Genomic DNA, 11,040 nt, shown 5'->3' on the forward strand with positions numbered 1-11,040 from the left:
CGTCGGCCAGGCGGGCGTTACGCACCACGTCGGCAAGAAGCCCAACGGCCCGCTCCGTGTTCTGCTTCGTCACGCGCATGTACAGATGGGTCTGTTCACGGCCCACCTGCACGGTGAGTTGCCCGCCGATTTCGTCAAGCGCCTTTGCAATCTGCGCCCCCGTCTGGTTCGTTGTCCCGAGCAGCCCGCACTTCTGCAGCACACGCGCCGTCCCGGCATAATGCGCCGGCTCGTGGCGCGTGCCCGCATCGAGCCACACCCCGACAGTGGCAACAGACGCAAGCGGGTTTTCCTCGCATGCCACCCGTACACCCTTCCCGACGGTGCTGATGTTCGTTGGCGGTATTTTTGCAATTACACTCCGCAGCGCCTGCGTCGTCGCGTGGTTTGACGCCGGCCGTGCCCGTTGCACAAGCGTGGAGAAACTGACAGACATCTCCTCGTCTTCTTCCTCCTTTTCTTTTTTTTTCTCCTTCTTTTTCAATTTATTTATTTAATTTATTTATTTATTTATTTCTTCTCCTGCAGCCACTTCTTCTCTCCCCCTACAATACGTGAATGTGCGTGCCTCTTACTTTTGGATGTGTGCAATCAAAATACATGCACAAATGCACAAAAAGTTGTGGGCGTATGTACATGCATGGAGGAGGTGGAGAGAAAAATAAAGAAAAGAAAACGGCAGCAACGACAAGACACAACAACAGCACCGCTGCTGCCATGGAGTAGCCACGCACACATGCACACAAGAGTTTAAGTGCAGCGGTGGGAGAAAAAACGCCAAAAAAAAGAAAAAAAAGGAAAAAAACAGGACCCCCTGCTGCAGCGGGAAGCGACGAGAAAAGAGGGAGAAAAAAAAGAAAGAGGAGGAGGAGGGAAGGGAAGGGGAAGCGGTGAAGTAACGCAAAAAGAAAAAGAAAAAGAAAAAAAAAAACCACTGAAAAATTCCGCTGCAGCTAACCCCCCCTCACACACTCTCACTCTCTCATTGTGACACGCATGCATGCACGTCCACTTGTGTACAAATGCCTCCCACTCGCAGATATTAAAAAAGAGGAAATCCACAAACACACACACACAAATGTTGTCCCTGCGTGCTTACATTCATATTTACATTCACATATATATGTTTATATAACCGTCAGGAAGACAGAGTCGGATCTGCCCTCTTCGCATGCCGCCTCTTCGCCAACTCCATTTCAACACGAAATGTGCGGCTCAGCTCCGCATGCTCTTTTTTCCACTCGGCCTCCACTGCATTCGCCTGCTTCACGGCTTCCTTTTCCAGCTGTTTTATGGCATGCCGCAGCGCTTCCATTTCCTTTGCGAAAGCTGCGGCGGTGCGGGCCAAACCCCTGTACACACGGCCAATGTCCGTAAGAACAATCATGCAGTCTTCCTGCAGCTGCCGTCGCCGCTTCGTCTCTTCGCTGGCTAAAGCCTTTGCCACCTTTCCTCTCAGACGTAATGGCCCTTTTGAATGTTCCTCCTGTCCCCCTCCTTCTTCTTCCTCGCCTTGACAATGCTCACTGTGTTCCTCTCCTCCCTGCTGTTGCTGCTGCAGTTGGTGGTGTTGTTTTTTTTGTTGGTCCTCATTGTCGTTTTCCACCGCCCCCTCCTTTTCCTCCTCCGCTTCCTGTTGTTGGTACGCCCCTTGATACTCAATTGAGGCGGGGTCAACGTAGTAGACCTCCCCATCCTCCGTTGTGTAGTAGTAGCGGTCCTCCGCCCCCGTTGTCCCCATCGCCTCTACATCCACCAACCCCGTCTGGTGGTTGGCGTCACCGCTTATATCTCCCTCTACCACTTCTTCAACAGAAACATCGCTATACGGCTCATGACGGGCATCGCTTTCGTGCGGCTGCGCCCGGCTCTCATGCGACGGGGTCAAAATGTTTTTGAGTCGCTTAAATAGATTTGTCCCTCTAGCGGGTTTTTGCTGAAGGACGTCTGGGGAGCATGTCTTTCCGAGCCCAAGGCTCCAGTATCCTCTTGTGGAACTACCCGCAGTCACATCATCCGCAGACACGGCTTCACCAGAGTCCTGCGGTGGCGGGTTGACGTTCTCCTTCGACGAGGCGGTGCGGGAGTGAGGCGTCAGAATGCACCGCCACAGCCCCAAAGCGGTACGGGGCGGAGTCTTCGCCGAAGCGGCTGGCGCAGCAAATGGATCGCTACTAATAGACATATACACAAAATTCGGAAGTACGTATATATATAGAGAGAGATGGATATATATATATATATATATATATTTTTTCTTGTGTTTTTGGATCTGTGTGCACTGTGCCTTGTTTTTCTTGGAGCCCTAGTCTCTCAGTCCCCGCCGCCAGCACACCCTCCCCGCGCACGTTTTCCGGTTGCCACAGAAAAATAAGCAATTTGTTTCCAAAAAAAAGAAATGAAATGAGGTGTTTCTACCCAGCAAGCAAGCAATAGAGAAAGAAAGAAAGAAATTCCCTTCGTCACAGCTCAACGTGTGTTGCCAGCGAAATGGCACGTCTCATCCCACACGACGTCTCTTTCGTGTGCCAAAAGAAGTGGAAGAGAAAAAAGACCAAAAAAAGCTGCCCGAACAACTCGTGCAGTCAATCATTCTATGGTAGGCTGGCGGCAAGACGTTAACACAGTGGCCCGCTCGGCCACAACGGCCATTCATTCACCACAGCGGCCCGTTGCCACGAAGCATGACGAGACGCGCCTGCCGGCAATGAGCGGTACCAGCAGCAGGGATTGGTGTCTTGTTGCCATTTTGCGCTGGAGCGGCCGTCACCGTTGGGTCGCGAAAGAGTTGCAGGTGCTGTTCCATCGCCGTGCGTGTGCCACTCGGTGCAGTCCGTCGCCCGGCAAATAAAAGAAGTGGGCCGCCAGTGACAAGTGCGGCGCCGCCCTCGAGGTGACAAGACACGGCCCGTGTGATATGCGCGCTGCGTGAATAAAATCGCTGCGTGTTGCCCCAATGTCGTTCCCTCCGCGTGGCGTGACTGCCGTCCACGCAGTAGGGCGGTGATGTTGGTGGAGTGGAGGAGAAGGAGGAACGGAACTTTATTTCTGGCACAGAAGCAGGCGACACCGTCGGATCCGCACACGCCACGTCCATCAGCGGTGACAACATGGGGGGGTAGCAGCCATCACTACTGCTGCGGCTGCTCGGCTCATGGTGGAAGGCCCCGCATGAAACCAAATCGTTGCAAGCCACACGACATGATGGACCGACGGCAGGCTTACGATTCAGCCGCATGATTAGATACGGCTGTTGTTGTTGTTGTTGTTGCTGGCGGTGGTGGTGGCGGTCATTCTCTATTCGAACACTCATTGGAATTGCTCACTAGCCAAAAGGCAAAAAATAATCTAAAAAAACAAAGAAGTGAGTGAATCCAAATCAAAGACACACACACACACACACGCACACACATCGATACACGGGCGTATGAACATTGCAACGCAATCCACTGTGTTCTTTCTTTGTCATTTGCCGTTTTTGTTTTTTCCTCTTCCTTATCGCAAAGACAGCAAAAAAACAATCCTCCTCCTCCTCCTCATCCAAAAGCATATATAGACAGGCGTGAAAGCGCGCATATATATATATATGTATATACCAGCAATCATATAAAAATAATTACGTTAGTTACTTTTGTGGCTGCCGCTTTTTAATCGAAAATGACATGGCACAAGCGCAGGATTCGTCGACCAACTCGTTTCCAACCACCACAAAAGCGGCCCCTTTCAATTCAGAGTGAAAGTCAATGACTGCTGCCTGCAGCTTTGTCAACGAGTGCCTGTCGACGACCACTCGCGGTGGTGGCTCCACCCCACTACGGCCCTCAGCGCCAACAGGCAAAACATCCGTCTCGGCGACGACAACGTCCTCCTCCGGCACAAGAGCGCTGTTCTCTTCAAAGGAGAAATGATACTTGTAGCCGTGGCAGCCACCCGAATCCACCGCAAGGCGTAGGAAACGCTGGTCGTTTTGGAAGCCCTCCTCTCCATTCTTCTCGTTAATGCGGTGCCAGACACGACTAGAGACGGTGAAGCTGCGCCCGTACACAGCGGAGAGGTGTGGAACGCAAAACAGAAGGTATGACCGACGCAACATGTCGATGTTTATTCAATAAATTTTTATTTCCCTATTTCCTTCACTCCCTGTGTGGATAACAGTGCAACCACCACAATATTTCAGGCAGTACACAATCTCTGTATGCCTGTCGGTGGGTAGGTAGGTAGGTTAACCGTATGAATGCGTGTAAAAGAGGCTCCACCCGCCTCCTCTCCTTTTATTTCTTTTGTGTGTGTGTGAGTGTGCGAATAAACCTGTTCGATACGTTTCTTTCACCGCCACAGCACGGTGTGGTAAGGAGGAAGACAAAAAAAAAAAAAGCACACATTGAACATAGAAGGCAATGGCGCCAACAGATAAAAAGAGAGAAGAGAGCGTGGCTGCTCGCCGCGGCCGTTCAATTCACTTTTTTCCTTTTTTATTCCTTTCCTATACCCCCCTGCACATTATACTTCTGTTTAGTCCGTCTTTGCATGAACGGCCGTGTACCTTTCCATTATCGGCTCCACCACAAGCGCAAGGAACAGCAAGAAGCTGAAAAAGGCGAATGCAAACACCATGGTGATAAAAAGGGCATCCTCGTATCCCAGTGTCTCGTACACAAACTCCATCCCAGGAAGGAGCAGCAGGTACTCTGCCACGTCACCAATCAATGACATTTTTTCCCCTGGCGCCTTCCCGTGTTCGACGTCATCCAAAAAGGCGGCGATCATCTGCTGCTGCTCGCCGTCCATGCGCCACGGCAGCTGGGACTTGATATCCTCGAAGTGTGGGGTGTGGCGACGCAGACGATACACCTTGTCGCGTCGCGGGTCAACAACAACAAACGCTGGAAGCTCTTCCAACTCAATGTGGTAGCGCGTACGCCAAACGGCACGTGAACGTCCGTCGGCATGTGCCAATGAAATGCGGCAGTGATGCTTTTTACCCTCCATGGAAGCAATGGATGTGTTCATGGCGCGAGCCTCATTTCGCTCCTGCACAATGGCACGCAGGACGGGCATCATGGTGGTGTCGCTCTGCGTCACAGGGCCATCTGTGACAATGAGGCCAAAGTAATGGTGATTGAAGCCGGATATCACTGAGAAAAAACCCGGCGTCATATCCTCCACGGCGCGAAAGCCGTGATGTAGGATGAAGGCCTCAAATGACGGATGGATCCTGAATGAACCCGCTCCCTTGATGTGTCCCACATTCTCACTACTGGATTCCGCAAACCATGAACTATCCTCGTAGCACCGTGGGCTCCTGTATGCATCGGTGTACACAATGAACACTTCACCGTCCGGACCGCTGCCTTTACAACGTCGCCCCGCCTCAACGACCGCAACATACGACGTGATCCCCTTTTTCGCCCAATCCTCCGGCACATCATCGCCGTAGAGAACGCCAAAACGGATGTTGCCCAACGAGGCTGCCGCATCAACGGCGATATTCCACTGTGCGTCACGTGTCACTGCCTGCCTTTCCAATACTGATTTTGATGTGCCTTTTGCCGGCACATAAACAAACATTGGTACACGTCCATCTGCCAGCTGCAACTCCACCTCTTAAATCGCAGCGGGTCAGACACAACGTCGGCAAAGGAACCTGCCTCCACAGAACGCTGAAGGTAAATGCTAAACTGAACAAAGCTATCCAAGCTGTAGCCACCATGAAACTTATGCCAGCGTCCCTCCTTACCTGTCGTATAAACAAACGTTGGATATTCGTGGACTTCAAAGCGTGATGCAAGTTCCTTCTGCTTTACGGCATTCACCACGGCAAACCTTGCATGTGACATATCGATCTGGTTCAGTAGACTACTGGCGTTGGCAAATTGTGGCAATAGAGACTTGCAATGAGCACACCATGGAGCGTAAAAGAAAATAAACCACGACTGCGGCTGGGTTTGACCTCCACTCGGAAAGACATAAGCATCAAAGATATCATTGTGTAATTCCACCACATCATCTTGTGTCTCGCTACTCAATACTTCGATATTCGGGCGTGCTGGTACGATAAAGAGAAATGCCACAACAAAAAGCAGCAGAAAAACTCGATACATGATCGCTTGTAAAGCCACAATATCACAGCTGTAATATATATAAATTTAAATATAAAACGACCCGTGCGTGTTTTGTAAATGAACAGAATTTGGATGCTCCTGCCGCTTAACTTCCTTTGTGCGTGCGTGCGTGTGTATTTGTGTATGTGGGCGTGTGTCTCTTCTTTGTTCCGTTTTTTTTTTTATATATTCCTTCCTTTTTCCTTGACTATAAATATCCACAAATCTAATAATTAACACGGAGGTACAACATTGGTAGGAACGTGAGCAATAAGAGAGAAAGAAAAGGAATGTAGAAAACGGGGGAAAACCAGTCAAGCACGCAGCACAACATTTGGCAGAGTGGTGAAAAGAACCAATGGGATAAAGATGACATATAATCCAGCCAAAAGCCTGTGGGTGATGGTACGACATTATTATACATGAGAAACATCAAGGTTTGGTATCAAACAGAAAAAAAAAAAGAGAAAAGAAGGAAAAAACAAAAAAGGTGCAATCCTCCCTGTACCTTCTTCCTCCTCATCCATACGGAAATATCGATATTTATAAAAATAAATGTCGTGAACTCTGTCTCACCTCAAATAACTCCGGTATATAACATCCAGGTACTCCTTGTCATCAATGTAGCGCTGCAAGCTCTCTTTAAGCGCCCCAGCAAAAGTTGTTTTCGTCGTCAGTGAAAAGAGTTTGACAGGTGCACACTGGCGCGGTGGTGGCAGCGTTTTCGTCAAGCCACCTTGCAAATCCAGCCCTCCCTTCCCATGCGAATGAATCGAAGGCAACTGATGATATGTGCCACCAAGGATAGATGTCGGTTGCGCCAACGGGACACGTCCCTTTACAAGCCGATCCGGGCGAATACCGCGATAAAACATTTCCAACTGTGTCGGTGAATGCTCATGCAACCCTGCCGGCTTCTCCTTGGATGGTTTCTCTATCACCAGCTGGGAAAACGATTTCAGTTCCATTTCTTCCTCTCCCAGCACCCGCCGACGCGTTGGCATTTTTCCCCTCACACGTCGCCGTACGCCACGCCACATAACGGGCCTCCACATCCGCGTGAGCAATAAGTTCTCAAGCTGCACTGGCTGCGGCATCACAAATGGCTGCGGCCCCTCGCGGCGAGGCGGTGGTCGTTGTGGTGGAACAGGCCCAAGGCCGGGGCCTGGTAACCCCAAAACTTCCACATTCTCCAAAGAAGAAAAAGGCGGTTTTAACTCATCGGCCTCTTCTCGAATATAACTTTCCTCCTCATGTTTTTTAATTGCAAGACGGCGTTCTTCCCTTAGTTTCTTTGCAGCAGCCCTCCTCTCTTCACGCAGCAATTTCTCCTGCGCCTCTCGGCGACGACGAGCGTACTCTGTCTCGGGCGGCCGCCGCGACGGCTGAGCGCGAAGTGCGGCGAGAACATGACTTCGTTCCTCTGCATTTACTTCAGCGGGCTGTGGCTCCTTGTCACCCAACAATATATGCAGAAAGTCGGACTCCTTTATGTCATCGATCGCGTACCCAGCGTCTAACAATACTCGCCGCAGCAACTCTTCACTAATAGTTTCATCGCCAAGTTCTGCAATGTCATCATCTGTAAGAGCGTCGCCACTAATGAGAACACCCCTCATCTGCAAGGTTTGCACGATCTTCTTACGTTTCTCTGCTATCTCTGCCGCTGTAGGCATTTTGGATCGACGCTGCCTCGCCTCCTGCTGCTTACGGCGTCTTAGCAAATGCTCGGCTTGCTTTCGCTCTCGCTCCTTTTGCCGACGCGACAGCGAAGTGGGTGTCAGCTCATCATCGGGGACAGAATAAAACGAACTCGATTCCGTGCTCCATGAATCATTGTCATCCTCCCCGCCCTTGGCGTCTTTGTCACTTTTTGAATAGCCACTTCGACGTGGTCCTCCCCTCCTGCGGCGGCGGCGGACGCCATCGGCACCCACCGTGTACTCCTCATCTTCCCTCCCTTCGTAGTCATGAAACGCTTTTTTGGGGTAACGGCGATGCAGATGGTCCTTTTTATAGGCACCTGCTCGCTGACTATTTGGATCGGATGGGTCATATGCATACATGGATTCGGAGGACTCCTCCGAATCACGCCAAGAGAAACGTTTTCCATCCCTTCCAATTCTATACCGCCTCCCCCGACCTTCATTATCAAGAATGTCACCTTGACGGGAACGCCCTTCGCCGGCTTCCTTTTTCCTTCTTCTCCTTCCTTCTCTATCCACCACATGCTTGTCATCGTAGCCCTCACCCTCTTCTTCCTTTCCTTCCTCTTCTTCCCGGAGACTTCTGCTAATTCGGAGCTGTTTCTTTCGATCTCTACTGCTTCGCCGATGTGCGCCTTCTCGTACACCTTCGCCTTCGTCAAGGGTTTCCTTATCCACATCCATGTGTCTGCCTTCGTGGTATAACCTTTTCTTCTCTTCCTTTTCCTCTCTCTTCTTCCCAGTTGCATACTCCGTTGCATCTTCGTCGCCCTCGCTGTGACGCCCACGCAAGGTACTGCTATCGCTCGCAATCAATTGGAGTTTCTCAAGCTGTTGCCTGGACAATTGTCCTTCTTGCTTGCTCTCTGACCAGATTGATCCAGCCGTGGAAGGCCGCACATTACTCATTGATCCCTGGAATGAAACCGTAGCCACGCTGGAGACATGATCACAGGGAGCCTCAGCAGTGACCAAAGTCTTCTTCGGAAAAGGCATCAGATTCGGTTGGTACAATAATCCCGACATTGCGAATTCATCAATAGACGACACCATGTGGTTGAATTCGGAGAGTATGTGAAAACTCCTTTCTTCATCATCCATGAGTGAGAAGGCATCCTCCTGGCGGCGGGTTTCGGTATTGGCGCGCAACGCCTTTAGGAGAGATAATTCCTCATCGTCCCATTCGTGGGCAAACACCTCGCAATAGAGCTCCATTAAAAAAATGGCATGTTCCATTGGATGAGAGGTACTTGTCCAGTTGTCCGAAAGCTCCAGCATGGATATCCAGAACTGTCCAAAACTAATGTCTGGAAGGTCATCGAGGGACGTCCTAAAGTTATTCACATTAAAAGGAAACTTTGACGCCTCTGAAGGCTCTACCATTTGTATGGGACTCTCATTAACTGGATGAAGGGGGTCTTTGGGTGCCGATTCCAATCCGACGGAATCATCATCGAATTCATCGTCGGTGGGTCTATAACCAAAATATTCTGGTGGTCTTCCAAACGACAGCCCTCCCGTTTTCCCGCTTAACATCGCATCCACGCGAAGGTCAAGAATAATAGAGTCCAAAATCTCCGTCTTCAACGAGGATGGCGGAAGTAAAATACCCGCTATGCGAAGATGAAGGTAAATATACTGTAAGGCCGTCATGTGCGTTGCGTGTATCCCACTGCCGCTCTCTGTAAACGTGAAAGATTTGGAAACCTCGTTGCTGCCGGATGCGAAGCTGGGGCGAAATCCCACACTGCCTGAAGGAACTGTAATCCGCTCCCAGTAGCGGCAGATGATATCATTTACTAAATCATTGGACGCGATGGCGTAGACTGCAATACGGCGGGGTTGCGAATTCCGCAGCAAGGCATCATGGCAGGACCCCATAAGCTCCCAGTTATTCTGGGTCAACTGTTCCGTCGTGATGGGTTTGGTTGTCACCCCCGGCCATGACGTATAGGAGGAGCCCCTCCGCTCCCCCAGATTTTCACGTCCAGAGACACTGCTCCCAGCCACCGGCACGTTTCTCGTTATGGCGCTGTCGCCAGTAAATCGTGACTCCTCCCGGATGAAAGCGCGCAGCTCGTTGTAATACAAACGCGCCGCCATCGATACAGCCGGATGTCGTAAGGAGATGTTGCTACGATGCGTGAAACTCGTCAGCCTTGGCCGCAGTATCATGACAAACTGCACGGCGTCAGCCTCTGTGGTGACAAGTTCCTGTCGCACGCTTCCTGGCACAGCCGTGCAGAATCCATGAAAGAGTGACAGAATAAATGTCCTGTCAACAGCGTAGAGGTCATATTCATCTAACTGTATGTAATTCATCTCTCTCGCTCTCTATTTCTCTCTCTCACACAGACACAGGCACGCAGTAAGACCAGTAAATAGCGAAAGAAAAAAAAAAAAAAAGAGAGAGAGAGAAGGAGGGAAGGTGTAAACAAGATGGTACACAAGACACGCAGCGGCAATAATAAAAAAAAACACGCACGTACAATAAATGAAAAAGATCGCGGCGTGTGTATAAATAACACACAGAATCAGCTTTACACAAAAGCACACAAACACACGGACAAAAACACACAGACACAGAAAGAAATAGTTGGCTTTGTGCCTTCTGTTTTGTTTGTTGTTTCCGCATTCTTCCTTCTTCCTCCTTCTTTGCGTTCCTTTCATCTCTCCTTCAGTTCTTGTTGATGTTGTTTTCTTCCCCTACTTTCTTTTTCTTTTCTTTTGTTTTCTCTTCTTTCCGTTTTTTTCCTTTTTTTCTTTTCTTTTTTTTTTTTTTACTTTTAAAGCTCGCTGTGCAATGCGCATGCGGCGTACGTGATGGTTGAATTTGAAGAGAGCAGCGTTTGAGCACATTTCCCCTGCTCCTCCCTTCCCCTCTTCCTCCCCTCTCCTTTTTTCCTTCCCTTCTCTTCCTCTCTCTCCCTCTCCCTCCTCGCAGACAATAAACATCATCTCGATGCGAAAACAAACCAAAAAATAATAATAATCACAGAGGGGAAAGAAAAGGTGCACCCATATATATATATATATGTGTATATGTATAATAAATGCATGCACACCATTACAGCAACACACACACGGAAATATATATATATATATTGATAAAGAACGAGTAGACCCAAGAGCGAGTGTGTGCTTAGTAGGATATGTATATAAGAGAAAGATGAATACATCAATGTAAATAAGAAGAAAGAAGAAAGAAAAAAAAAAAAAAAAAAAAGAGAAAA

At 49.6% G+C, this 11,040-nt stretch overlaps 4 protein-coding genes and 1 pseudogene across 4 annotated transcripts, besides 16 other annotated features; all 5 read right to left on the minus strand.

Annotated features, from left to right (window-relative positions):
* Positions 1 to 436, minus strand: Tc00.1047053503465.49 (mitochondrial processing peptidase, beta subunit, putative; the record flags this gene model as incomplete). Its single annotated transcript, XM_801519.1, has 1 exon — positions 1 to 436. A coding segment is annotated over one exon (436 nt), but the record flags the coding sequence as incomplete, so codon positions are not given.
* Positions 1 to 11,040: a sequence feature (heterozygous, non-Esmeraldo-like haplotype).
* Positions 437 to 483: a sequence feature (GA-rich).
* Positions 484 to 516: a microsatellite.
* Positions 517 to 540: a sequence feature (GA-rich).
* Positions 825 to 888: a sequence feature (CT-rich).
* Positions 903 to 931: a microsatellite.
* Positions 1,139 to 2,185, minus strand: Tc00.1047053503465.40 (uncharacterized protein; the record flags this gene model as incomplete). Its single annotated transcript, XM_801518.1, has 1 exon — positions 1,139 to 2,185. The coding sequence occupies one exon, from the start codon at positions 2,183 to 2,185 to the stop codon at positions 1,139 to 1,141; it is 1,047 nt and encodes a 348-aa protein (XP_806611.1).
* Positions 2,208 to 2,252: a microsatellite.
* Positions 3,252 to 3,274: a microsatellite.
* Positions 3,386 to 3,412: a microsatellite.
* On the minus strand, positions 3,626 to 4,093 carry Tc00.1047053503465.30 (hypothetical protein, conserved; the record flags this gene model as incomplete). The annotated part of the gene is made up of 1 exon (XM_801517.1): positions 3,626 to 4,093. The coding sequence occupies one exon, from the start codon at positions 4,091 to 4,093 to the stop codon at positions 3,626 to 3,628; it is 468 nt and encodes a 155-aa protein (XP_806610.1).
* On the minus strand, positions 4,513 to 6,102 carry Tc00.1047053503465.20 (annotated as a pseudogene).
* Positions 6,133 to 6,158: a sequence feature (AT_rich).
* Positions 6,555 to 6,590: a sequence feature (T-rich).
* On the minus strand, positions 6,674 to 10,129 carry Tc00.1047053503465.10 (hypothetical protein, conserved; the record flags this gene model as incomplete). The annotated part of the gene is made up of 1 exon (XM_801516.1): positions 6,674 to 10,129. The coding sequence occupies one exon, from the start codon at positions 10,127 to 10,129 to the stop codon at positions 6,674 to 6,676; it is 3,456 nt and encodes a 1,151-aa protein (XP_806609.1).
* Positions 10,194 to 10,235: a sequence feature (CT-rich).
* Positions 10,517 to 10,595: a sequence feature (A-rich).
* Positions 10,678 to 10,744: a sequence feature (GA-rich).
* Positions 10,828 to 10,856: a microsatellite.
* Positions 10,993 to 11,040: a sequence feature (T-rich).

This window comes from Trypanosoma cruzi, genomic scaffold (assembly GCF_000209065.1).
Source record: "Trypanosoma cruzi strain CL Brener 1047053516763 genomic scaffold, whole genome shotgun sequence".
Lineage (NCBI taxonomy): Eukaryota > Euglenozoa > Kinetoplastea > Trypanosomatida > Trypanosomatidae > Trypanosoma > Trypanosoma cruzi.